This window comes from Dipodomys merriami, unplaced genomic scaffold, assembly GCF_024711535.1.
Source record: "Dipodomys merriami isolate MVZ:Mamm:240054 unplaced genomic scaffold, mDipMer1.0.p SCAF_332, whole genome shotgun sequence".
NCBI lineage: Eukaryota > Metazoa > Chordata > Mammalia > Rodentia > Heteromyidae > Dipodomys > Dipodomys merriami.
In genome coordinates this window covers 1165088-1192212 of record NW_027204849.1, presented here as the reverse complement: position 1 = coordinate 1192212, position 27125 = coordinate 1165088, and the positions used below count along the sequence as shown (strand labels likewise).

Sequence of the window (27125 nt, the reverse complement as noted above, 5' to 3'; positions counted from 1 at the left end):
GCCTCGAGATCTGGAGTTCCACACGAAACCAAAAGCCAGTGGCCACCCGGCGTCATGGCTCACGCCTGTCATCCTAGCCACTCAGGAGGCTGAGATCTGAGGATCTCATATTGAAGCCAGCCCAGGCAGAAAATGTCAGAAAATTAACCAGCAAAAGGCCAGAAGTGGAGCACCAGCCAAGGCCCAGTACTAACACTAAAAATAAAAACAAAACATTCAGGTGCAATTGGTTTGTTTGTTTTTAAAAAGTAGGCGACTGGAGTCACAATTTGGCTATATTTGATGAATGAGCAGCAGGAAATCTAGCAGGAATGAAAATGTATGGGGATAAGAGAGTCAAAGAAACATGGCTAGACCTCCTCCTCTTTCTTCTTCATCTCCAGCTTATAGACAATCTGGTAGCCATCATCCCAGGCATAGAGCTGGCGCTCGCGAGGGTTATAGCGGAGGCTGGTGTGGGCACCGTACCGTCGGGGAAAGTAGGAGAGTGCCGCCTGCTCGGGGGTCAGGGTGCCGCTGGCATCAAATGTGCACTGGATGCGGGCCCGGCTGGCAGGGCGGGTGTTATAGACGACGTACAAGGTCCCACAGATGACAAAGGCCGCCTCGGCGTTCTCCCTGGGACACGGGGTGTCCCACTGCTGCTCTGTGTCCAGGGTCTGGGGGTCTAACTTGGCTAGACACAAGTGCCTGGCATCGTCCCGGGTGGCATAGACGGCCCACAGGCCCTCCTCATCGGCCGCCAGGTCAATGTAGGTGTCCTCGGAGAGTGCGTACGGGGGGAGCAACTCCTCCGCGGGGAAGACCGAGCTGTCCACCACGGTTCGGTTTGCCAAGTGGAACTTGATGAGCTGTAACGTGTTCTCCAGCTCACCCGTGGCTTTTGGCCCTCCGGGAGGCCTCCGGGCATAGTAAAGGAACCCACCATATACCAGCTGCCCTGCGCCCACCCAGGGGAAGGGCACTCGGATTCGGGAAGCCTTCCGGGCCGCCATGGCAAGCGTGAAGTCCCGGAGCCTGGGGAAGACCAGGGCTGTGTCATTCTGGGTCCCGTCGAACACATAGATCTTCTCCGCAGGCCCCAGGGGGTCCTTGGTCCACATGCCCGCAGGGCCTCCGAACCTCTTCAGGATCTTCATCGACCTCACCTGGGCTACTGTGTAGTCACAGTCTGGTGCAGGAGAAAAGCAAGGGAGGGCAGGTAAGAGTCAGAGGCCTACGGCAGGACTCCTGAGGACCGGCTACCTGAAAGAAGGTGGGCACTGCCTGTGGGCGCCTCTGTTCTTGTGGCTGAGAGGGGACATCAGCGAGGCCAGGGCCCGAGGAACTCCCATCCTCCCCCCCCAGAGTGCCAGGGATAAAACCCAGGCCTCACACAAACCAAGCACTCAACCACTAAGCTACACCTGCAGCCCCAGGGACCTTCCTTCCCGGACAGAGATCCTCCTCAAACGGGTTCTGGAAGATAGAGCTACACAGGCCTAAGACAAAGAGAAGAAACCTAAGACTCCAAAAAAGAAAGCTGCAGATTGAGTGCATCACTGACCAGTCACTCTGTCGTATTTCTCATTTCTCCGGCTCTTGCCTTTGGCCCCGGGGCCTTCGGTCTCCTTCTCCTGGAGGTCCACACAAGGGGGAGCTGAGTTCTGGACCTCCAGATAGTCCACCTCGCGCTCCAGGCGGTCCACTCTCCCTGCGATGGTGTCCGCCTCCGTTCTCAGAGCCTCCCGCTCCTTTTCTGCCACCTCCAACAGCGGCAGCATCTTGTTCTTGAAGTCCCGCAACTCAGCGGCATGCCTACTGCTCTGGTCCTGGCACTGGGCCAGGCGCTCCTGGAAACGGGGAGTGGGTCGGGAGGGAAGAGGGGAGATCAGAAGGGAAGCAGGCTGCTGGGCTGTGGAGCTGCAACCACCAGCTGCGGGCCAGGGGGAAGAGGAGGAGCAGACTTGGCCAAGCCCGGCCACCCCACAGTAGCCAGGTGTCCAGACGTGCTAAGTGGACAGCAGCAGGCTCAGCGTCCTTCAGACTGCGCATCCCCTCGGGGCCTGGGACCGGGGCACAAACAGTCCTCCTCCATTACAGAATTGTCCTCTTGGAAATGACAACGCTAAGTACTTCAGACTGTTAAAGCGTGCACAGCCACACGTTCACTGCAGCTTCTCTGAGAAACCCCAACTCCAGCGGAACAGTCAGCGGCGCCTGGAGAGCCGCCCTCCTCGGTGCCTCCTCTTCCACCCCGCAAGGCCTGGGGACCCCTTGCCCTGGAACTGCTTTGGGGAGGGGGGGAGGGAAGCAGAATTATCAGGGATCCTCAGAGCCCTGACCCTGTGTGGCACCGGAGGGAAGCCCCTCACCTCCAAGGTGGCAAGCCGGCGCTCCATGTACTCCACAAGGTGGTGCTGCTGCGCTCGGAGGGGCTCAGACCATGCCAGGAGGAACAGGAGGAGGACTGAAGAGCAGGGCCCCATGGCGGCGGGGACGTGGGGCCGGAGGAAGAGTGTGGGCCTCTTCCTTCAGGCCTGCTGGGCTGCTGCGCTGGGCGTTGCAGGCGGGGCGGGGCTGGGCAGGGCGGGCCTTCCTTTCTGATCTCTGGGTCTCTCACTCCTCTGGAATGCCTTCAGTCTCTCTACCCCCCACCCCTTTTCCCGCCTGGCCTGATCAAACACAGATGGCCCCCAAGCACTGGAGCCAAAGCCTTAACCATCTCCAACCCGGGCCTCCTGCTCCCCAGGAGGGCACTGCAGCACGCAAGGCAGAGGCTGGGCAGCCAGCCACGCAGGAAAGGGACCTGGCCTGAGGAGCGGGCTCCGAGCTGGCACCTCTCATCACGCCTCCGGTCCCTGAAACAACACAAAACACATTTCCTGCCTTGAAGCGGGGTGGGGGGTGGGGTGGGGGCAAAGGGAAATAGACCGATAGCTCACGGGCGCCATCTTGTGGCAACCACCTGGTGCTACCTCCTGATTAAACCAAGGTTTAAACTTTACCCCAAAGGCAGTTTCCACAAAGCATTCAGCCAAATGGATTGAACTCACTGGGGTTTGTTTAGTAACTAAAATTAGATTTCCTATAGACTTCCCAATTTCTTTAAGAACCTATGCTGATCCCTCTGACTTAGACCAAGGAGACTACAACAGATTAAAAAAAAAAAAAAAAAGCTAGGCTCACGCCTGTCATCCTAACTACACAGGAGGCTAAGGTCTGAGGACCATGATTCAAAGGGGTAGGGAAGTCTGAGTCTCTTATCTCCAATTAACCACCCAAACTGGAAGTGGCACTGTGGCTCAAGTGGTAGACTATTAGCCTTGAGCAAGAGAGTTCGGGGACAGTACCCAGACCCTAGTTCAAGCCCCCAAACACACACACACACACACACACACACACACACAGAGCTCAGGGACAGTACCCAGACCCTAGTTCAAGCCCCCAAACACACACACACACACACACACACACACACACACACACACAGCTCAGGGACAGTACCCAGACCCTAGTTCAAGCCCCCCCCCCCCCCACACACACACAGAGCTCAGGGACAGTACCCAGACCCTAGTTCAAGCCCCCAAACACACACACACACACACACACACACACACACACACACACACACACATCCTGATGATGGGCAGACAAGGCTGGCAGTAGTTCTCCAGATAGTCTTGTACCAAAATTACAAACCTCCATTGGTCAGCACCAATGTATAGTCACTGATTTCAGGGACATTCTGTAATCTAAATCAAGTCTATTCCAACCTTCCTATTACTGAGAGAAAGCAGCCTGCTGATCATTTCTCCCCATTAAGAGTTCAAAAGGGTGTTTGCAGGCATGGCTCATGTCAGTACTCCACGTAGGGCTGCAGTGGCCCAAAATGGTTTGGCGCTGTTCATACAGTGAACTTGGCCGGAAGCACGTGTCAAAAGACATCAAAACTAAGGGATTTAGAGATCTGTAGTGACTACCATAGGCAAATCCCTTCTCCTTATCAAGAGATTGTGTTCACTTCAGAACCAGGAGAAATCTGGTGGCGGGGGTGGCATCTTCTCCACAAAAGGAGGCCTTAACAGCGTTGTCATCTTCCAGTGTAACCCTTGTTTGCATTTGGCTATTTTAGATGCTTGCTGCAACAGGGCAGGAAACAGTTTGGTTATCTTACCTCTTTAGTCTATTTCTTTCAAAGGGTCAAATCAGATGATCGTTCAGCAAGGGCCCAGGACATTCCATTTTACAGCAAGTATTTCCTACCTAATACTCATTTCCCTTAAGGGCATCTGTGTAATCTATAATGCCCTGCTGATGTTCAAATGCAATGTGTTTAGCCACTCCAAAGGTGTCATCTGTTTATCTTTCTACGGAAGAAGTAAAAACAATCACATGAATCAGAAAATTTACCCATTTTATTGATGCATTGCAATTGCTCTACATTTTACCATATTATGTAGAAAATACTGAAAATACAAGCTACTTTGTAAAACCAAAGACAAACATTGAATCCAAAGATAAAGTATGTTTTACACAATGGACCCTTTTCCCCGTAGTTAGTAATAAATTTTAAATATCTATTTCTTTAGTTAAAATGATTATTTTACATACTCCCTAAGTACATCTGCATTACGAACACAGCTCAGTCATTCTCAGAAACAATCTGTTTCTAGAGGCTTGTTGTAAAAGGAAGTGCACACCAGAAAAGGGAGAAAGCAAAAGTTTAAATCACACACAATAACTAGCATATCAAATACATTTAATAAAGTAGGAATTCCATTGCAATACCAAGGATTCAAAGCAGAAATACTAACGTTACATATAATGTACATATAATGTACTGCTACATGGAGTGAGATTATTTTTCAAGCTGAATTGAAACCACACATTATATAAAGTTTAGCAACAAACAACCATGTACACACATGCTGCACCATCAATCAATTAAAAAAAAATCAAAATAGGAAGCAGGCTTGGGCCACTCCTATAACTGGGGGGCAAACTCATTTCCTATCATAAAACAAACCACCTCAACGGTGGATTTCTGCCTAATAATGCGAAGTAACACACACTGCTGAACTGCTTGCCTGGCTCAGGGCAGCCAAGCTTGGCCTCTCTGGTGGAGAATGATGGGTGAGCAATCACAGAAGCAGGCTCAGGATGGCCAGAATGGGTTGACGTGGAGTTCTTATTCCTGGGGCTGGCATTTCAGCTCAACCCAGACAGCAGCAGAACTTCTGGGAACTATTAAACACTCTGGAGCAATCTAGTGTCCCTAAGAGCCTGGATAGCTCTACTAAACCCTTTCATACATCCCCTCACTGAAAAGTACAAGTTCAGGGAGGGCTGGACACCATCATCTGCTTTGAGACCAGCCATGCGGAAGCAGGCCGGCTGCTCACTCCATTCACAGGCCCCAAAAGCCAGAGATGTTCATCTAAGCTCCAAAGCTGTGTAGAGTGCACACACATGTAGCAGACACCTGAGATGTCACCAAGCAGAGCATGAGATGCTCTCACGCTGCTAGTCACATGACCCCACAGTGATCCAAGCTCCGCTGTTCCCTATCTTAAATGATGTCTGCCTGTTGGACGAGGGCCTGAGGTGGGGATTTGTTTGTTCCCTACATCTCACTTCTTACAAAAACAACAAATCCTGTCCCTTGATGAGGAAAGATAAAGGAACAATAACAAAATGTTGGAAACTAGAAACTAGACTCCATTTAAACAAGATAATTAGAATGTACTCTGCCAAAAAAAAGTGGGGTGGGCAGGGAGGAGACACAAAGATGATACACACTGACCAGAAAACTGAATGACACCAGTAGCAAACTACATAATCTGTTTGGCGATCCTGACCAAACAGAGTGCTGAACACATAATTAACTTTTTAAATTTTACAGAAAATGCAACGTGCTCCTGGCAGACTACGCAGGCTATCTGCCCCACCAGGAAGCCCTTACTCCCCACAGCGAAGAAACTCTTAATACACCGACTGCTCGTCGGTGTTCAGCCTGGTAGTGTGTGTCAACCAGGCTCCATGAAATCTCCCGTCAGCATCCTGCACCTTCTATCACCATCTCCGCACAGAGCCAGTCCTGGAATTACCCCTCAAGTCTCGTCTTCAGCTCAGATGGAACACACCTGTGTCTCAGGGCTCATCTTCCTCCTCCAAATCGACCCCCTCTGTCCTTTCTGCTTCACCCACATCAATGGTGGGGTTATCGCTGGGACAAGTCCCAGTTGGAAGGGCCCCAGGAATATACAAGTTGTCACAAAGAAACCTCAAAAGCCTCAGAGATTCGACAGGCTTTAGCTCCTTCTTCATGTTCTTCACTGATGAAGAAACACCCCTGTGAGTCTCTTGCCACCAGCAGCGCCACAAAACTCCTCCTCACAGTATGGGACACAGTAAGCAATACAACAGGCTCTTTGGTATAAACACATCTGTTACATGTTTTTTTCTCAACAAGCAAATATTTGACTAGCAATGTGAACTACTAGCAGAAAGAACTACTACACAGGAAAAGGAAAAGAAGATCTCATTCCAAGTGATTGCACATACTTTAAAAGATGCATATTCAATATTGGCTTGACTTCTCTCACCTGCTTCCTGAATTCTCACAGAAGCAAGGTAGCGCATTGTGAGAGCCACCTGGGAAATGTTTCTGTGAGAACACAGCTGAGAGTCCAAGTTGGAAGGGGGCAGAGTGGCGGTACACAAGAAAAGCTGCTGTTTTTATTTCGCTATGTCAGCAGGAAAACGGAGAACAATGCTTTACACAACAGCTACTAGTCCTGTTCTGATAAATCCCAGGGAACAGCTCAACAGCTTAGGGTCCACGGGGCTTGCTGGTCCATCCTAAGGCAAGCTCACTGTAAACGCTATTAACCACTACATTATCATATAAGGCACTACAATATGGGGAGGAGAAAAGGAAGGGAAAGACGCATACTGAACAACTCCTCACCAGACACACCTGTGCAAAACAACGCCAAGGGTCTCCTCTGCTTGCAGGCCAGGCCCCTGCTCATCCAGCACGACAGTAATACACTCTATGTAACTTGCAATTAGTTCACATACATTCCAACAAGTGTCAGTTCATTTTGGTTTAAATACAATGGAGACATTAATTCCATCTTCGGGGTAACACTGGAGGATCAGATACATACTAAATACACAATTCAAGTGTAATCACTACACATTTGATTACGAATAACATTTTGGGTTAGCAGGAAAAATTGTTATATTTTTCTAATCAATATGTACACATTTAATTATGCAAAATATTAAAACACCACCATTACAAAACTTCTAAAATATTTTTAAATTCAGTAATAAACTTTTAAAATATTTTTTTGCAATTCCTACATGCACTTATTATAGAAGTCTTAATAAGAGAGCATTCAGTTTGCTGCTGGCATACGAAGGAAGCTACTTTGAAGTATAAAAGCTATACATGACATTTGCATCTGATTTCAAACTCTTTAGCTTTCTCCCCCAAATAAGTCACATAAAACAGGAGAGAGAAAGTCACATAAAACAGGAGAGAGAGAGAGAGAAAGAGAGAGAGAGAGAGCGCAGAGATGTGTTATTGAGAATTCATATCATCTTTCGGCAGGGCTCACCGAAGGCAACCATCTGAAGACAAGGCTCGCCAAGGCCAAATGTCTCATAATAAAGAGATCTTGCATGAAGTAAAACGACTGCCACCTTATGCCAAAAAACACCTGAATGGCTTTGTTACTAATAAAACTTTAGTTGAATCAGAAGAGTTTTAACAATAAGTTTAACAAGAATTCATGGTGTTTCATTTAAAGACAATACTTGGTGCCCGCATGTTCAGGCACAGGTTCTCTCACACTGAGTTATCAGCAAATGGAGAACTACCTTTCCAACACCACTTTGCAACGAACACAAGAGCCACTGAGAAAATCTCCATACTCAAGGAGTTTTACAAAACATGAAAACAAGTGTCCGTTAAGTATAATGCAACATGGAAACAGAATTAAAACATTTTAAGTTTAAAAGCTCCATAAACTAATGCTCAAGGAAAAATGCCTGATGATATAATATAGATTTGCATAAGCTGTTTTTAAAATAAAAAAGGGCAAATAAGCCTTGGGTTTTTAAACAAACAAGAAGTAATGCCAGATCAGCATATTTCCTCTTATCAGCTATCATAATAAAACAAAAGTTAAATAAGAGAGGCCTCACTGTTTTTAAAAGCATTTATAGAAGTCAAGTCAGAGAGAGCAAACATTTTTCAAAGGATAATTTTGGAGTGATCTCTCTTCCTTGGTAACTTCAGAAGATGAGCTTCTGAGTTCTTCCAAATACCAAAGTGCTGTCACAAAAGAAAAATTAAAAAACGGGGCAGACTTTGGGAGACTACAACAACGCAGTCAACACTGAGACAGGTTCCCAGAGAAAAGCCTTCTGTGTCACGGCTCTGCAGAATGAGCTGCTGGCTGCAGAACTATGAGAAGGGCAGGGGGCTCACCACGCCAGCTCTCCGAGCTCAGGGCCAGGCACGGGCGGAGGTGAGTCCTCCTCCCTCACGCACACCCAACTACAAATAGGAAAACTGGCTGATCTTGGTGGGACTCAGAGGGTACCCAGCAAAAACGGTCGAGCCTCGGGAGGACCCGATGTAAGACCGAGTGGCAAACTGGTGTTGGTATTGAGTGGGGGCCACACTGGCTGATGCGAGGAGGCTGGGCCCAACGCTGACGGGGACCTGGTGCACCAGGGCACTGGCGTGGGCGCCGTAGGCCGCAGCAGGCCGTGAGGAGCTCTGCGGGGAGAAAAGGTGAGCAATGGAGCCAGGGGTGCCCAGTGTGGCAGCAGAGGTTGGGGCGGCATACGTGTAGAGGTGAGGCTGGCTTGGCAGGGGAGCAGGGGCGGGGGCCAGATGTGGGTGCCCCGTCGAGTGCAGTGGGCTGCCATGCTGGAAGGCGTAGGGGGCGTGGGAGAGCGGGGCCACAAATGCCTGCTGCCTGTGGGGGGCGGGATGGCCACTTCTCTCCTGCGAGGATGGAGCTGAGGACGACTGCTGGTTCTGGAAGGAGGAAGAAGGGAAGGAGGAATCTTGAGGTCACTCTGGTTCAGGGCACCAAAGGGAAAGCGTTGGCTCTGACAGTTTCTGGACTGCACAGGATCTCCCAGACTGGCAACGAATGCTACCGGACGTAGCCACCCGTCCTTCTGATCTTGGAGAATAGTCCTTGACCCACCTCAGACAGAAGCGTGACAGAAGAAGAGTTCATACGCAGATGGGCTTCATACACAGACAGAGTTCATACATGGACAGGGTTCATACTTGGACAGGGTTCATGCGTGAACAGCGTTGCCTGCTCCTGCAACTCACCCTATCCTGGAGCCAGTGCGTTTTGCTTTTCCCTAACCCCTCTTTCTTGCCATTGCTTTCTTTTTGCTCTCCTCTAACTTCTGGAAATGTAGAGTTCAAAACACACGCACTGACGGGAGCTTTCACTTAGCTCATCTATGTCTCCCAGCTCCCTCACACAGAGCAGAGTACACGCCATGGGATGATGCCGTGACCCTGCTCCATAGTGAAGCTATGCAAACACAGGGCAAGTCCTGGGCTCTGGCAACGGGCAGGATTAGGACCAGTTGAGTGGCCAAAATGCTTTTCCTGTCTCGAAATAATGTATGAGGCTCATGTTATTTGCGGTCTAGAGATAAAGGAAGACTATCTGTTCTTGAAGTGATGGTACAGAACCAGGAAGGGCTCAAGCATCCCAGTCCCTAAATCATAAACATTTTTATCTGGGCTGCCCAAGGGAGGTCTAGTGGAAAAACTGGAATGTAACACACACACGCACACACGCGCGCGCACACACGTGCACACACACACACACACATTATCTGGGCTGCCCAAGGGAGGTCTAGTGGAAAAACTGGAATGTAACACACACACACACACACACACACACACACACACACACACACACACACACACACACACACACACACACACACACACGCAGATAAGATGCGGGCCATGAAATACCACACGGCTGGACACAGAGAGCATCATTTGGCTTTATTCAGCAGCGTGGCCAGGAGCTGGGTCCTCCAGAGAGTGTTAACAGGGGAGAATGCAAACAGAAGGCAGCGGCCCCTGGCGCTTACCTGGCTAAGGTTGAGTGGCTGTGCTGCGCCAGTCCCCCCACGCTGCGCTCGGTGGCCTGTGGGGGTGACACAGCATCCAGACGACTGCCCGCTCACGGAGGCCACCGGCTTGGTCTTACCGCTCAGGAGACCTGTAAAGGGTCAGGGCTTCGTATTACCCATCTAACCTCAGATGGCATCAAACCCAACATCTGCAGACAGCCTGGAAGTTACAAGCTTGCATATGTCTTACTTCTTCCAACACATATCAGAAGAGGACAGCTGTATCATCCACTGCTGTGCTATGAAAGGCTCCTTACAAGCTACTTGGGTAAATATGATCTAATTTCCTGTAATATAAAAGGAACCACTGGAAATAAAACCTGAGTAAGATACAATCCTATTCCCAAGGTGTTCTAGTTTTATGTAGGATGGGATTAAACAAGTCAGAAATGACAATGTGGAGCTGAGAAAGCCATTGGTAATTCTTAGGATATTTAAATGTCACAAAGGGTTTAAAGGCAGGCAAGATTCTATTGGTACTTACCGCCTTCAAATTCAAGAAATTACAGGACAGTTGAACACAACATTTTGCTTCCATGTTCCCAGTAGAAAAATTAAAGCACATTTACGCAGTGGCTTGTGAGCTAGCCTATAATTCTTTATGCCCAAGAATGGACAGAAGACCTAATAATTATATTCACAAGCCTGGCATCAAGATGTTCTACCTTGCCTTCAATGGGATTGTCAACTATTTCTGAGGTGAACCACACTGAGCCTTCACATAATACCCCTATAATTTAGAGCTCCATTTTCCCCATGGGAGTGACATCATGACTAGAACATGAGAGATCTACTGCTACCAAAACCATCCCTCCCTCCTGGGAGTAAAGCTGTCACTTGGAAAAAAGGATGCATTTCCCAAGTACTTTTGTAGTTTTTAAGTTCTATCTTCTTCTTGATTGCCAACTTCAAGTCACCTGTGTAGTCTAATTGCCTGCTAACTCTTGATCCCATATAACAAAGCACTGAATGTGTTTCAGACATTATGCTGACATCAAACACAGTCTCACTTTTACATCTAAGCAAAATAAATGTAGGAAGAAAAACTGACGCCTGTTCCTCAGGGAACAGGATTCTGGATGTATTCCTGAAGGACGTTTATGTTTCCGGTCCCAATCCCTGCCTAAGTACAATGAAAATATGAAGCAGGCATGCAGCAAAGGGATTTCCCCTCTAGCTGTGTGGACAGCACTTACCTGAGGCCTGGGTTGCTACAGTGCAGTCACCAGGCTGAGTTTTCAGTGGAGGCACAATAATGGTACGGGCGCCAGTGCCATCTGCCACAACTCTGCCGGGCCCTTCCAGAAGTGGTCCACTATTGCCCTGGAGAGTGCTCAGGGGGTCAGTGGAGTACGGGCTGCTCAAAGATGAGTCAGAGTCTGGAGAGTCATTGACAGTAACATAACTGATGACATTAGACCTTGGCTTCAGGCCAGAGCTGAGGAGAGGAAAATGTATGAGAATTGAACTGCCCCGTTTAGGTTTTGCAGAGACCTTCCCATGATCTCTGCCAGGGATGATGATAATACAAGCAGGGGTAAATTAGGTATCTATCAAGTGCTGTTCTTACACGTCTATACATCTTGCCACCGTCCTGTGATGCAGGACTGCAGGCCCCAGTGCAGATGAGCACACTGAGGCAGGAGGATGTGTGCTGCCACACCTGGCCTTACCATTCATTTGTTGATAAAAGGCTCCTTCACTGCCTCTCACCTTATTCCTTTTAGCTCCTTACCTTTTAATAGGGCTGGCTTCTGTGAAAGTAACAAGGCCCAGTGTGTGCTTCTACTGAGCCATATTCCTGTAGTAAAGAACTGATTTTCCTTTTTTCCCAAATCAGTTTAACTCAATAACCACTTTTTCCAAAACTTAGTTTCAAGTTCACCATTCTACACATCACCCTTTTGAACTAAAAGACTCTAATCTAAATGTACATCTGACTTTAGACATATGTAAGGTTTACTTTGCTATTTCCTAAGTTTATTTACTTTATTTTTTAATGGGGCCTGAATGCAGGTATACCATCCTTGAGCTTTTTTGCTCAAGACTGTTACTCTACCACTTGAACCACAAGTCTACTTCTAGCTTTATGGTAGTTAAGTCTCAGGGACTTGTCTGCTCAGGTTGGCTTTGACTGCAATCCTCAGATCTCATCCTCCTGAGTAGCTAGGACTACAGGCATGAGCCACTGGTGCCTGGCTCCAAGTTTACTTTCATGTGTGAATCCTATCTTCTCAGGTAAAAGGCTAAGTTAGGCTATGGCTAAACTTCAAAAGCCTCATGGAAAATATATTCAATCAAGGAAACTGGGCTCATACTGAGAGAGAAGTGAGGATCCCAGTCCTTATGTTTTCCCGTACCCTCTTGTAAACTGCCTAGCTGTGGACCTGCATTAAAGAGCAAGAAGCAAGATGAAATGACATGGTGCTCAGTCTTCTACTTTCAGGGCTGGGAAAGTGGCTTAGTGGTAGAGTGCTTGCCTAGCATGCATGAAGCCCTGGGTTCTATTCCTCAGTACCACATAAACAGGAAAAGCCAAAGTGGCGCTGTGACTCAAGCAGTAGAGTGCTATGCTAGCCTTGAGCAAATGAAGCTCTGGGACAGCGTCCAGGCCCTGAGTTCAAGCCCAGGACAGGCAGAAAAAAATAAAGAAAAGTCTACTTTTAGATTTCACAAAAGGCCATTGTACTTAGTTCCACTTCTACCACAGAGGCCTTTTCAGATTAAGGAAAGTCTCAAATAATCCCTTACCTATCTACTCAATCCAATTAACTGTTGTTCCAATGCTTCTGTTATGATATCTATTTTTGGACTATAAAGCTCCTTAAAAGCAAGGACCATGGTTGCAGCACAATGTGAATTTCAAGGCAGAGTAATCCATCAACTTCATATAACCCCTCTCTCTAAGGTAATGATAAGTGTAAAACACTATAGAAAACGTTACAAGTCTCAGCTACAGGAACTTAAGTATTTTGGACTGACTTATTCAAGATCATGCTTCCAAAATATGTATGTGTGTGCGTGCGTGCGTACGTACGTGTGCGTGCGTGTGTGTGTGTGTGTGTGTGTGTGTGTGTGTCTAAAATGGGGCTTGAACTTAGGGCCTGTGCTCTTGCTGGGCTTCTTTTGCTCAAGACTGGCACTCTACCACTTGAATCAAACCTCCACTTCGAGTGTTTTGCTGGTTAATTGGACATATGAATCTCACAGATTTTATCTGCCCAATCTGGCTTCAAATCTTGATCCTCACATCTTAGCTTCCTGAGGAGCTAGCAGATATGAGTCATCAACACCTGGCCAAAATACCTCTTTTTGTCCTTGTAAAAAGAAACACAGACAACAGACAGAGATGCTTGTTCACCTGCCTTACCTGCTGGGCTTATACTTGCCGTCCTCTTCTTCGTCAGTGTCACTGCGTATAGTGATAACACTCACAGGGGGGCTGGGAGTGTCTGGAATGACGATTGGCTGATGCTGATCTTGGACGGGGATGAGGGAATGGTAAGATGCAGTGCGAAGAGGACTGCCCCCAACCAAGGAACAGACTTGGGAAGGCAGAACATCCACAGCAGGTCTGTGGAAAAGTTTACAAGTCAACACCATTCGACCTTAGGCCCTCAAATTGCACATCTTTTCCCTAGATTGTCCCCTAATTTGCTGATTCTTTTCTACATAACCATTAAGCTAACACACAACTATAAAGGTTCTGATAATAAACTACTCACATAATAGTTTCCAGAGATAAGAAGAAAAAAAAAAGGAAATTTTATTTTTGTGGACATTTTACCTGAGGTTTGAAATTCACTCTATTAGGTAGGCAGGGGGGAAAAAATCATAAAGGTGGCCTGGATTCAAAATGGCACCAAGAGAAAGGCTACACCCAGTGTGCATGAGAGAGGGGTTATAACCAGTACACATTTGGGATGGACATTCACGAGCTGTTGCTCAACTCAGCAGGTGCTTTGCAGATTCAGACCAAAAGTATCTACATCACAACAGTATCTACATCACAAATGCTGGACAGCAGATCTCTGCAACTGGCACATCACAACAGTATCTACATCACAAATGCTGGACAGCAGATCTCTGCAACTGGCACAGTTTTTGTTTTCTTAGAGTGCTGGGGATTGAACCCAGGGCTTTTGTATATGCTAGGTAAGCCCTCTACTGCTGAGCTATGCATCCCGTCTTGGAATCTGGCATAGTTTTAACCATCTGTTCTACCACAGACTTACTTGGAGGAGATTGGAGCAGATGGTTTATTCTTCTTGGAAGGGAGGGAACTGGACTGTTGCCTGACAACATGGGCAACCCCGACATTCAGAGGCTGGGCTGTCGCCAGGGCCACATGGTTAGTAAGCAAGGATGGCTGCTGCATGATGGTGCTGTACTGGTTACCATGAGAGTGGGCATTCCTATACCAAGGGAGAGAAACAGACAAGCATTGAGTCCCAGAGCCATTGAGAAGCAGACTGCAACAGGAGTTTAAGAAATATTAGGACAACCGAATGTTCTAGTCATGTGTTAAAAGTGATTTGGAAAACTGAATACAAGCCAGGTACCGGTGGCTCATGCCTATAATCCTAGCTACTCAGGAGGTTGAGATCTGAGGATCATGGTTCAAAGCCAGCCCTGACAGGAAAGTCCGTGAAACTCTTTTTTTTTTTTTTTTTTTTTTGGGGGGGGGGGGTCCAGTCCTGGGTCTGAACTCTGGGCCTGGGCGCTGTCCCTCGGCTCTTCAGCTCAAGGCTAGCACTCTACCACTTGAGCCACAGTGCCACTTCCCAGGCCTCACGCATGCAAGGCAAGCACTCTACCACTGAGCCACCTTCCCAGCCCCTCCGTGAAACTCTTATCTCCAATAAACCACCAGAAAACCAGAAGCGGCCCTGTGGCTCAAGTGGTAGAGTGCTAGCATTGAGCTGAAGAAGAGCTGAAGGACAGCGCTCAGGCCCAAAGTTCAAGCCCCACCACCAACAAAAAAAAAAAACAGCTGAATACAGCAGCAGCATGGATTTTGTAAGGCTTCAGGATTTTACTCTGTCCTCTCTAATCACTTACGGCTTTCTTTAAACACAGAGTAAATGATTCCTGACATTTATAACCTATTTTCCTACACTTAAAAGTTTCAGTTCTTTTTCCTTTGATGTTGATATGGATGCTTGAACTCAGGCCCTCCTGCTCTTGCTTGGTTTTTCTACTTAAGGCTGATGCTCTACTACTAGAGTCACACCCCTACTTCTGGTATTCTGCTGGCTAGTTGGAGCTAAGAGTCTCATGAACTTGTCTGCCTGGCTGGCTTTGAACCTAAATCCTCTGATCTTAGCCTCTTGTGTAGCTGACACTATAGGCATGAGCTACCAGCCTCTGGCTTAAAGTTTCTTATGATTCCATCTCCTAGCCGGATACAAGTTCATTTTTTTTTATTTTTATTCACTTATTTATTTATTTATTTTAAGAATTTCAAATAGCCAGGCACTGATGGCTCACACCTGTAATCCTAGCTACTCAGGAGGCTGAAATTTGAGGATCATGGTTCAAAGCCAGCCCAGGCAGGAACATCCATGAAACTCTGATCTCCAGGGGCTGAGAAGGTGGCTCAGTGGTAGATCGCTTGCCTTGTATGCCTGAGGCCCTGGGTTAGATTCCTCAGCACCACATAAGCAAAAAGAAAAAAGCTGGAAGTGGTGCTGTGGCTCAAGTGGTAGAGCACTAGCCTTGAGCTGAAGAGCTGAGGGACAGCGCCCAGGCCCAGAGTTTAGGCCCCATAACCGGACCCAAAAAAAAACAAAACAACAAAAAAAACTCTGATCTCCAATAAATCACCAGAAAACCGGAAGTGGAACTGTGGCTCAAGTGGTAGAGTGCTCACCTAGAGCTGAAGAGCGCCCAGGCCCAGAGTTCAAGCCCTACAACCAACCAACACCCCCCCACCCCCGCCAAAAAAAAATTTTTAAATAAAGACAAATTTCTTATTTATTTTCTTCTTAGTCTCTCCACACCAAATCCTCCCCCCCTCAATATGCACTTGCAGGTTTCAGAGAGAGACACAGGGCACTTGCCTCCAGTCTGCTAGCTGCTGGCTGCTACCCATGGCTTCTGGAATCACTGTGGGCTGGACAGAATTGTGCAGTGCCACCCCAGGCAACTGTTGCCACGTTGAAGGCAGGAGGATTTGCTGTGTTCCTCCAGGCCAAGCTTGCTGCAACAAAACACACACACACAAACCCAGACTTGATTCATAGTTGACTTTTTCTTCTGCTTTTAAGATGAAAGAAAATATCTTTTATAAAAAAGTTGCTTGTAGATTGTTAACTTGCAGAGACAAAGAAAGGTCAGAGGAGCGCATGGCTGTTAAGTGTTACAAGAAGGTAGAGCATACTACTTGCTCTTGGCCATTTCCATAACCTGAGTATCAGCACACTACAAGAAACAAAGGTCCTTAACAGGTAAGAGTTTCTATTAAACTGTAAAGAGAAAATTCAGAGGCAAACTCTAGTTAAACACTGGAGTTTATCTTTGTAAAACTGTAAAATACAGCCCTAGAAAGTTAAGAAAACATACCTGCTATTAAAAAAGAAAAATGCTAATATTTGAGCGCCAATCATCTAAGACAGCAGGTCAATCGCACCCATAAAACATAAGGTGCAACTCTTCCCTTGTTTAAAAGGGTAGAAAACGGAGCCAAGATGACCAAAGGCAAAGCCCTTTGGCAAACAGTTTTGTGCCAGCAAAAGAAAGCTAACACAGGGGCTGGGAAGGTAGCTCAGTGGTAGAGTGCTTGCCTTTCATGCATGAGGCCCTGAGTTCCATTCCTCAGCACCACATAAGCAGAAAAAAAAGCCGGAAGTGGCGCTGTGGCTCAAGTGGTAGAGCGCTAGCCTTGAGCTGAAGAGCTGAGGGACAGCGCCCCAGCCCAGAATTCAGGCCCACGACCAGACCCCCCCCCCCAAAAAAAAAAAAAGAAAAAGAAAGCTAACACCAACATTTACAGACCTATGACAGAATGAAAAATTGAGGCAACCAGCTAAGTATTTAAAAAATAGAGGCAGAAAGCATAATATTATTTTTAACAGTTATGTAAAACTGTTTTATGTATCCTTTCTGGAAACATGCTTTCATATAAAAACTAATCACGATAAGAAAATACATCACGGGGCTGGGAAGATGGCTCAGTGGTAGAGCGCTTGCCTTGCATGCCTCTGAGGCCCTGGGTTCGATTCTTCAGCACCACATAAGCAAAAAGAAAAAAGCCGGAAGTGGCGCTGTGGCTCAAGTGGTAGAGCGCTAGCCTTGAGCTGAAGAGCTGAGGGACAGCGCCCAAGCCCAGAGTTCAGGCCCCACAACTGGACCCCCCCCCCAAAAAAAAAAAAGAAAATACATCACTTCTGGTTTTAAATAAGCAATGCCACTTGCTAAAGACAGAGCAACAGCCAGGTACTGGTGGCTCAGGCCAGTAATCCTAACTACTCAGGAGGGCTGAGATCTAAAGATTGTGGTTTGAAGCCAGCCTATGCAGGAAAGTCCATGAGACTCTTATCTCCAATTAACCAGCAAAAAGCTGGAAGTGGAGCTGTGGCTCAAGTGGTAGAGCATGCTAGCCTTGAGCGAAAAACCCTGCACCAAAAAAACAAACAAACAAAAAAAAACTGGGCTAGGAATGTGGCTTAGTGGTAGAGTGTTTGCCTAACATGCATGAAGCCCTGGGTTTGATTCCTTAGTACCACCTAAACAGAAAACGCTGGAGATGGTGCTATGGCTCATGTGGTAGAGTGCTATCCTTGAGCAAAAGAAGCTTTAGGACAGTGCCCAGGCCTTGAGTTCAAGCCCCAGGATTGGCCAAAAAAAAGAAACAAAGCAATAAATACTTTTTTTAATACTTCTTACAGAAATTGTGGTGTTTTCTGAAAAAAAAAAAAAAAAAAGGCACATTTTCTTTTTAAACTTGAATCCGGCAGTGTAACTGCCCACAATACTTGAGCACATATGGTTGTTTCATAGATTTCAAACAGCAAAGCCATCAACACACTCTTAAAAATATTTCTGCAAGTAACAGATCCACTTGTAACAAGTACTGGTTCCAAACAAGAAGCCTTCCAAGCAGAGAAACTGCAAACAGGTCTGTTACCATATGCAGAATTTAAAACAAAACAAAACAAAACAGAAAATAAGAGAGGTATGTTAAGTCACACCATGCGTCTTTCCATAAGCCAACACCTGCACAAGACAAAGCATGTAGTTTAATACAAAGCAAGAAATAACATTCCCACGTGAGGCAGAAATCTGGCGTTCCAAGCGACGAACTGCTTTGACAGAGGAAGAACAAAAATATGCAAAGCTTAGCAAATGGCTAGTGCAAACTTAAGAAAAACAGCAAAGGAAAGGTGTCAACTAACATCTCAAACCTCAAAACTATAGATAAGCAAGGAGAAAACAGTGGCTTGGATAAAACAAGATGGATTCTGTCTGACTCCCAGCCCTCAAAATTAATGCTCATGAGGAAATTCACGTGGAGGTGGCGTAGACTTTTAAATACAAAGCAAGTGTTTTCCACTCACAAGTACTTCAGACATAACTAAAGTCCAAAACTATTTTCTGAAGGATTCAATAATATTCATCAGGTTTTCAAATGTTTAATTTTAAATCTCAAATAATGAAATGTTAAAATATGCAATAAACAATTCTAAGTCCCCTAAATAAAACACATCCAAAACTCACTCTGGCGCTTACAACTGCTGAGATATACCTCAAAGTCCTGTTCATTTGTTTTTTCTTTCTCCAAGTCTGATGCTACTACAACTGCAGTGCTACTCAATGACTTCTCCCAGAAAATTTCAGTAGAAGAGACTGCATTGGCTCTTCATATTGGTTCTTTAAATCCAAAGAATTGAGTTCTCCTTTAATGTTCATTAGCAACTTGAACTATATTCTAAAGGGAACAACTTTTCATGGGAGACAGAAGTTGCCACTGATTATGAGTGCCAAAAAGACCTATCTTCATGTGTTTACAGAAGGAAGATAGATGTTAACCAATAAAGAATTAAGAGCATCTTAAAATTTCCACATGCACAGAGTTTTAGAAGCTTAAAACAATGGGAAAATTAAAAAGCTAACTTGACAAGGAGTTCAGTTTTTGGACATCTGGGCTGTTTGCCAGTCAAACTAAGGCCATTTCCTTCCTTCTGAAGGACCATAGAGGGCATAAGAGGGCAGAAAATGGGGAACAGTGTTGAGGCTCTTCTGAGGCTAAATCAAGAGCTTCACCACTCTGGCTGGCAAAGAAGAATCAAGGGGTCTGGCTCCTGACAGAGCCAGACTGAACACCAACCCGTGCTTCAGCCAACGTTGGGGTGGAGCAGTGTGACACTGAAGATGCAGCAAGAACACAGCCACAAGATGGCTCATGCTTCCATGCCCTCTGCAAGACTAAGCTACTTTTTTAAAATGAGAAAACCAGAAGAACAGAACAATAACGAACAGGAAAAATTAAAAAAGAAAGAAAACAAAGAAACCCCGTTAGTAACACAGTCAAGTGAGGGAATTACCAGTACAGCAGTGGTCTGTTCAACCAGCGCCGGCCGGCCGGCTGTGCAGCTCAGGGTAAAGGGCACCGCATACTGCGGTGCGATGGTGGCTACTTGAGGGTGGAGAGTTGCTACCATTAGTGGTGTACAGCTTCCCTGAAATGTAGATTAGGCAGGTGAGTGAGACAAACACTGAGGCAGGTCATCTGGATTCAGAAGGGTCCTCAGACCCCATGTTATTACCATCAAAGTTAATTCAAATCACCTAAGACGTACAAACCTCTTCCCCCTCACTGCACAGCTTGAGTTCACTAGGTCAAACATCCATGGCCTAAAGCAAAGAGTATAGAATCTTTCTTGGGCCAGACCCAGAGAATCTGTTCTGGGACAGAACTCACAAAATAAGATTTTTGTATTTCTTGTATGTTTCTGGGCTACAAACATTTACATATAGAATTTATAATGTATACTTGCTATTATAAATCTTGCATGGTTTTTCTCTACTGTCTTAGTTTCTCAATCATCTGGCAAGTGTGACAGCGTAAAGCTTATTACAGCCTAGTTCAACAAGGAATGAAGAAATGGTGACTTCCTGATGTGACTTAGCCTCTCCACTGAAAGCAAAACAGACAATGAGAGGCAATAGTGGAGCCTTGCTTTTAGAATAAAAAGTGCTGCATGTATACTGTATCTTTAAGATATCTAGAGGTAGGGGACCTGATTCCATAACGTTAAGAGTAAACTTAGTCAGATGACCCTTTCTCAGCATCTGGATATTACCTATCCCTGTCAATCTGAGGGAGACACAGGGAGTTGTAGTAATGAAGCAATGAGTATACTGTTACATTGTAATGTTGCATTTTAAGACCACTGAGTCAGAACCAAGAAAGATTTTATAGTCAAAGCAAATACCATATTCTAAAACAAAGTGTCTGTTTTCCAAGTGCTTCAGCAATACCATTCTGGCTTTTACCTGGGTGAGCACTCCAGACTGGATCTGCAGTGGCTGAGCAGCTGGCGCCTGGGGTACAATTGGCACAGCATTATCCATCCTCACAGGGAATCCAGAATGCTTTGTTGTTGCTTGTAGCCCAGCTGTCAGGGAAAAAAAACATCATTGGTAAACTGCTTTGCTGGGTCTGAGGATCATTTTGTTTTTTGTTTTCAGCCTTTTTTACTGCTCAGGTTTTAGTTTCAGACACTCCAGACAAAGGAGCTTCAGTCAGAAATCTTAAGTTAAGAAAAGGTAACTTGGTTCTATCAGTTAGCCAAATGTAAAGACATCTGACACAGGGAGGGCTGACTGTAGGGAATTCTCAGTTTTGTGTGTGTCTGTGGGTGTGGGTGTGCACACTTGTCCATGCACAAGTCTTGGGGCTTAAACCCAGGGTCTGGGCACTGAGCCTGTGCTTCTTTTGCTCAAGGCTAGTACTCAACCACTTGAGACACAGCTCCACTTCTGGCTTTCATTTTGGTAGTTGAGTGGTGATAAGTATCTCACAGACTTTCCTGGCTGGACTGGCTTTGAACCATGATCCTCAGATCTCAGCTTCCTGAGTAGCTAGGATTAGAAGGTGTGAGCCACCAGTGCCCAGAAGGAACTTTCATTTTAATGTTACACAATTTAAAACACAATAACCATCCCATCTATCAGATCTAATGATCTGTCTAACAATCTATCTATCTATCTATCTATCTATCTATCTATCTATCTATCTATCTATCTATCTATCTATCCCTTCAAGTAGTATGATATTTACCTTTTAGTTCATTGGGGAGGAGTGCCTAAGTGCTTTTTCAAATTGTTATCTACTAAAAATAGACTTGAACATAATTATAACTTTATTTATTTGCTTGTTTATTTTGTCAGTGGTGAGGCCTTAACTCTGGGCCTGGGCACTGTCCTCAGCTCTTCAGCTCAAGGCTAGCACTCTCCCACTTGAGCCACAGTGCTACCTCCAGCTTTTTCTGCTTTTGTGGTGCTGAGGAATTAAACCCAGGGCCTCATGCATGCAAAGCAAGCACTCTACCACTGAGCCACCTTCCCAGCCCCATAACTTTAAAATTAGACAGTTGAATTTGCAATCTAAATTACCCTTTTGTTCAGATTTGGGGGGGGAAGGGTTGTGGGGTTTAAACTCAGGGGCTGGGCACTGTCCCTGAGCTTCTTTGTGTTCAAGGCTAGCATTCTACTACTTGAGCCACAGCACCACTTCTTGGTTTTGGGTAGTTTATTGGCAATAAGAGTTATCACAGGGACTTTTCTGCCCAGACTAGCTTTGAACCTCTATCCTCAGATCTCAGCCTCCTCAGTAGCTAGGAATATAGGTGTGAGCCACCAGCACCCAGCTATTGAGAATACTTTAAAGGATGTTTTGTCTCCTCAAAAAACTTCAACCAAGTTCAAACGTTAGTCATACTATCTTTAACCTGCAGAAAATGAAAGATAAATATACTTTTTGGGTTATGGAAATCTGCTTTTGTCAGTGGTAGCTTTCTGATATAGTTCTCTTATGGTTAAAGAGCAGCTAAGAAAATGGAAAAAGTCTTTGCTGCCTTTGAAAACAGTGACCATATTTTATTTATATTTTTAATTTGCTATGCTCCTGGGATAAATGCTGAATAAATTCCTATAAGATAGAGGTATCTATTATAAATTCTTACAAATAGGAACCTCAAACTAGGAAAAGGGGGTTCAGCATAGCTCTTGTATTTATTTACTTATGTATTGTGCCAGTCCTGAGGCTTGAACTCATGGCCTAGGTGCTATCCCTGAGCCCTTTAGCTCAAGGCTAGTACTTTACCACTTGAGCCACGGCTGTACTTCTGGCTTTTTGCTGGTTAATTGGAGTCTTGCACAGTTTCCTGGCTGTGTTAGTTTTGAACCGTGATCCTCAGATCTCAGCCTCTTGAGTAGCTAGGAATATAGGCATGAGCCACCATGGCTCACTCAACCAGCTCTTTGTTTTTACCAAGACTTAAAAAAAGAGGGCCTTTGAAGTTTTCTCCTATACCTACCCTTTCAAAACTTTCAATTTGGAGAATTTAAGTTTCTGTTTCTTCTAATCCTCTTTAATTTCGCTAACACATTTTGTATAGTGAAGAGGCAAACATTTTATTCAGAAGACTGCATCAGTGACATTTTCTAAGCTTCTTTTCTCTCTTTCTCTCTATCTGACAAGGTTCACTATGTACTCAGACTAGTCTTGAACTCAAGGTCTTCCCATCTCAGCTTCCCGAGTACCACAATTATAGGCAGGCACTATCACATCCAGCTTACTTTCTCTTACTATTACTATAGAGGTATCAAAGGAGTATAATGTATAAATCAAATGTGTAATGTATAAACTTGCTTTTTCCAGCAAGCTAGTTTCCCAATTTTGCACATCAGTATTTTGTGAGTAATTTAACAATAAATTTTAAAGTCTGGATAAGGGAGCTGGGAAGGTGGCTCAAATTCCTCAGCACCACATATACAGAAAAAGCCGGAAGTGGTGCTGTGGTTCAAGTGGTAGAGCGCTCACAGAGCGGAAGAGCTGAGGGACATTGCCCAGGCCCAGAGTTTAGGCCCCACGGGGGGGGGGGGGGGCATGAGTCTGGATAAGATGTAAAGGTTGCCAGCCATGCAGACCTAAGCAATACAACCTAAAATCTTGTATGCATTCCTAGGACACAGGGACAGTATCCTGACCTCAAGAGGTCAGGATGGAGGAGGTCAGGAGGCAATGTTGGCTAGAAAAGCAAATTTACGACTCCCAGAGTGACAAAAGTGAAAGGGGACAAATATACAAGAATAGCTGCCACTCTACAAAATGTATGTCTATTTTGGTCAACTGGAATTAGTATGACCTATAAAGGAGACTACAGTTATGTAGGCTAAGCCACAGGCACAGAGCTAGGTTAAACTAGGCCTTTTTCCACCATAGCTGGAAACAAAGAATAACAGTACTTTGGGAAGGCTCTCCCAGAAGGCTGAGCTGTTTTATTGATAGTCCTTTAAGCCACTTGGTGAGGCCTAAGGAGGACTGTGTCCTCCAGTGCCAGCATCTGTAGAGGAAGAGGAGGAAAGGAAAGTGGCAACTCAGAAGACATCAGCACTTGGAGGGGCTGGCAAGATACAGTTCCTTAAAGTATGGAATAATACCGCAAGTGACTCATGGTAAGCCCCAGTGGGGGGAGAGGTGCTAATCACTGTCTTGAGTAAATAGTCAAATTACTTTAAGCACAGGAGGATTTTGTCCTTTAGGAACTGGGGATAATGGTTGCTTGGAAGAATATGTTAACACATGTGAAAGTATTTAAAACACTATTTGGCAAGTAGTGATATTATCAGGTATCATCACAACCACTGTCACTTCAAACCTCCCTTTTGTTTGAAAAAAATTATTTTTTTCCCTTTGATGCTAGGACTTAAACTCCACTTCCCACTTTTTGGTGGTTACCTGGAGATGAGTCTCAAGGACTTGTCCACCTGAGCTAGCTTCAAACTGAAATCCTCAGATCTCAGCCTACTGCGTTGCTAGTATTACAGGCAAGCCACCAGTGCTTAGAGGAGCTCTACTAGCTCCTCAGAGGTTATTTATACTTCTAGACGGGGAGGGGGGAGGTAGTAGGACCTTTCCAAAGTTTATACTTACCTAGTTCTTATCAAAAGGGACTATCCCATGCTCCCCCTACCTGTTTATTTTGGTTTACTAAAGGAAAATATCAGGGTCCCACATATGAAAACTATTCCAATGTAATTCACTTTGGAAAAGGTAGGGAAGACTAATTTTCTAAATTCAGTGGAAGAATCCTTCAAAATCTGATGACCCAACATATAGAGTTTTACTACTATAAAGCATACATTAAAGATAATTTGGTAAGCGAAGCTAAGTTTGCATTTACGGATTTTGAATCTGCTCCTCCGCTCGCCCTGTGGTCTCTCCCTGGTTTACATGGCTACCGCTCTCCTGGCCTCCCGGTAATCTCTCAGTCTCCCCCAGACCCTCACTTCCTTCTGCTTGCTCCGACTCTGTCAGAAACCAAACAAACAAGAGAGTCACAATCAACAAGTAACTGAAGTAAAAAGATAAAAATGCTACCTACTTCGATGAAAGCTATATATAAGAAGCCTGAAACCCAATTTATTCCCATTGAGATTGACCTTTTATTCTTTTCCTTATTTATTTGTTTTTTTTTTTTTAAAGGAACAGGGCCTTGCTGTATAGCTCAGACTGGCCTCCAGCCTGTCTCCCTTGTATGTGTGTGAGCACCAGGCCTTGTATTAACGTTCACAAAGTGTCATCAGAAAAAATCTACAAAGTAATTTAACCTTCCTGTATTTCAGGAAAAAAAAGAAACTAAACAGACTGAATTACAGAACAATAATAATAAAATGAGAATGTAAAATTACTACCGAATGAAACACATTGGGTCATACCCTCTTTCTTCAGCTATTTTCTTCCTCTGTTGATAGAGTTTATAGGAATAATATGATTTGTGAGCTGAAGCAGATATTCCTAAAGTCTATCCCACATAAGCATGCCAGCCTGTAGAACTTTCCAGATCACTATGTCATGATCTTTCTTATTGAAAGTAACTTAAAAGATTTCTACATTCTTCAGCGTGACTTTTACATTTTAGAATAAATTTTTAAATGGGGCATAATTTTATCTTAAAAGATAATGATAGGAAATTCGATTCAATATTTAACAATTCTGCTTTTAAACATTTTTTCCCCTACTACTAGGGACTGAATTCAGGTCCTTACACTTGCCAGACAAGTCCTCTTCTATGTGAGCCATGCCTCTATCCCCATTTGGCACTGGTTATTCTTGAGGTAGGGTCTTACTTTATGCCTGGGTAGGCCTGGGTTGTGATCCTCCTTCTCGTACATCCCCATGTCACTGGGGATGGTAGGGCACAACAACGCACCCAGACATTTTTCTTCCTTTGTACCTGGAATCATGGGTATGCACCATCATGCCCAGACATTAGCTGAGATGGAGTATCAATAATGTATATGAGCTGGGCACTGTGGTATACACCTGTAATCCTAGCTACCTGAGAAAAAGTCTGTGAGATGATCTCCAATTAGCCACCAGAAAACTGGAAGTAGCAATGTGGCTCAAAATGGTAAAATGCTACAGCCTTGAGCAAAAAAGCTCAGGGACAGTGCCCAGGCCCTGAGGTCAAGCACCAGGACCAACAAACAAGCAAAGAACTTATATGATACAGCTGGCCTTGAACTGTGATCTCCCAAGTAGCTAGAATTACAGGCTTTGAACCACAAGGCCTAGCACACAACCAAATTTTTAAGATGTATATATATTCTATATACTGAGATAGATTATACATGTTTAATTCAAGGTTTGTATTAACAGAAGGCCTCAATGTATAGGAAGAAAGAAAAGAAGGAAGGAAGGAAGGGAGGAAGGAAGGAAGGAAAGAAAGAAAGAGAGAGAAAGAAAGAAAGAAAGAAAGAAAGAAAGAAAGAAAGAAAGAAAGAAAGAAAGAAAGAAAGAAAGAAAGAAAAGAAAGAAAGAAGGAAAGAGAAAGAAAGGAAAGGAAAGAAAAAGAAAAACAAAAACCTGGTAACTGGTAATTCAGGTAAGGGAAGAGACACTGAGTTTCTATAGTAATCATAGAGAAATTACCGTGTAAAAAGGAAAAATCTACTTTGTGATTATCACACAGTTCCAGTTACCGTAAACATCAGAGGCAGAGTTTAACTGGTCAGAGATCAAAACTAAACCACTAGATCTGCCTAGAACAGTAGGCCCAATGTCATATTACATAATACAAGAGTCTCACTACTTACTTTGAAAAGCAGGTGGACATACAATAAAGGTTTGCTGGAATGGATCTGTCTGAGTGCAAATTTGGGTGGTTCCGGGCTGCAAGGACACACCCTGCTGGGCAACTCCAGGGACCGGAGCAGCAGAAGACGGATACAAAGCTGACTGGTAGTTTAGCAATGAGACATCTGAATTAGCCAGAGAAAGAGTAGCAGCTGCTGCAGTAGAACTGGAAGCTAAAACAGTGGCCTAAAAACAAAAGGATGGTATTTTCACACAGCCAGAGATAAGACAATATCTTTACATATACAGAATCTACCCAGAAAAAATTAGGACTAGGTTTAAAAATGTAACAGTAACTATCTGAAATACCTCTCCACTTAGAACTTTTCCCAATCCATAAATGTAAGGCATACTATAAAGTCAAATAAGCAAAAAGTAACAAATGGCTATTCTTTTGTTACTGTACTAGTGGTAGTTATCTATGATTTCTACATAATAAACTGCTGGATAGAACAATATGATTTTTTTTTAAGTACAACAAACTGAGAAATTGGGAAGCTTGCATCTTCAAAAATAAGCCTCAAATTATTAGCAAACAAATGTAAATTTACCCTTGAAAATAATTATTTTAAAATGT

The 27125-nt window shown here is 44.9% G+C and overlaps 2 protein-coding genes across 2 annotated transcripts in view; both read right to left on the bottom strand.

Annotated features, from left to right (window-relative positions):
* Positions 1–215: 215 nt before the first annotated feature.
* Positions 216–2869, bottom strand: LOC138803089 (olfactomedin-like protein 3). The gene is made up of 3 exons (XM_069986929.1): positions 2355–2869; positions 1547–1832; positions 216–1171 (listed from the first exon to the last, which is right to left on the bottom strand). Exons 1-3 carry the CDS (start codon positions 2466–2468, stop codon positions 351–353), a joined length of 1221 nt encoding a protein of 406 aa, XP_069843030.1. The 5' UTR covers positions 2469–2869; the 3' UTR covers positions 216–350.
* Positions 2870–4375: 1506 nt separating this feature from the next.
* LOC138803087 (homeodomain-interacting protein kinase 1) overlaps positions 4376–27125 on the bottom strand; it is a 56762-nt gene continuing 34012 nt past the window's right edge. Inside the window, exons 8-16 of the mRNA XM_069986928.1 lie at positions 26509–26734; positions 20680–20801; positions 19728–19862; positions 16245–16384; positions 14418–14597; positions 13553–13756; positions 11379–11620; positions 10141–10271; positions 4376–9043 (exon numbers count right to left, since the gene is read on the bottom strand). Coding sequence (XP_069843029.1) covers positions 8555–9043; positions 10141–10271; positions 11379–11620; positions 13553–13756; positions 14418–14597; positions 16245–16384; positions 19728–19862; positions 20680–20801; positions 26509–26734 — 1869 coding nt within the window. The 3' untranslated portion in view covers positions 4376–8554. The remainder of the gene's footprint in view (positions 9044–10140; positions 10272–11378; positions 11621–13552; positions 13757–14417; positions 14598–16244; positions 16385–19727; positions 19863–20679; positions 20802–26508; positions 26735–27125) is intronic.

Bases quoted from the DNA above. Each gene is read 5' to 3' on its own strand.
- LOC138803089 (XM_069986929.1), bottom strand. From the start codon at position 2,468: ATGGGGCCCTGCTCTTCAGTCCTCCTCCTGTTCCTCCTGGCATGGTCT. The intron at 1,833-2,354 runs GTGAGGGGCTTC...CCCCGTTTCCAG, and splicing joins GCCGGCTTGCCACCTTGGAG to GAGCGCCTGGCCCAGTGCCA. The intron at 1,172-1,546 runs GTCAGTGATGCA...CTCCTGCACCAG, and splicing joins GAAATACGACAGAGTGACTG to ACTGTGACTACACAGTAGCC.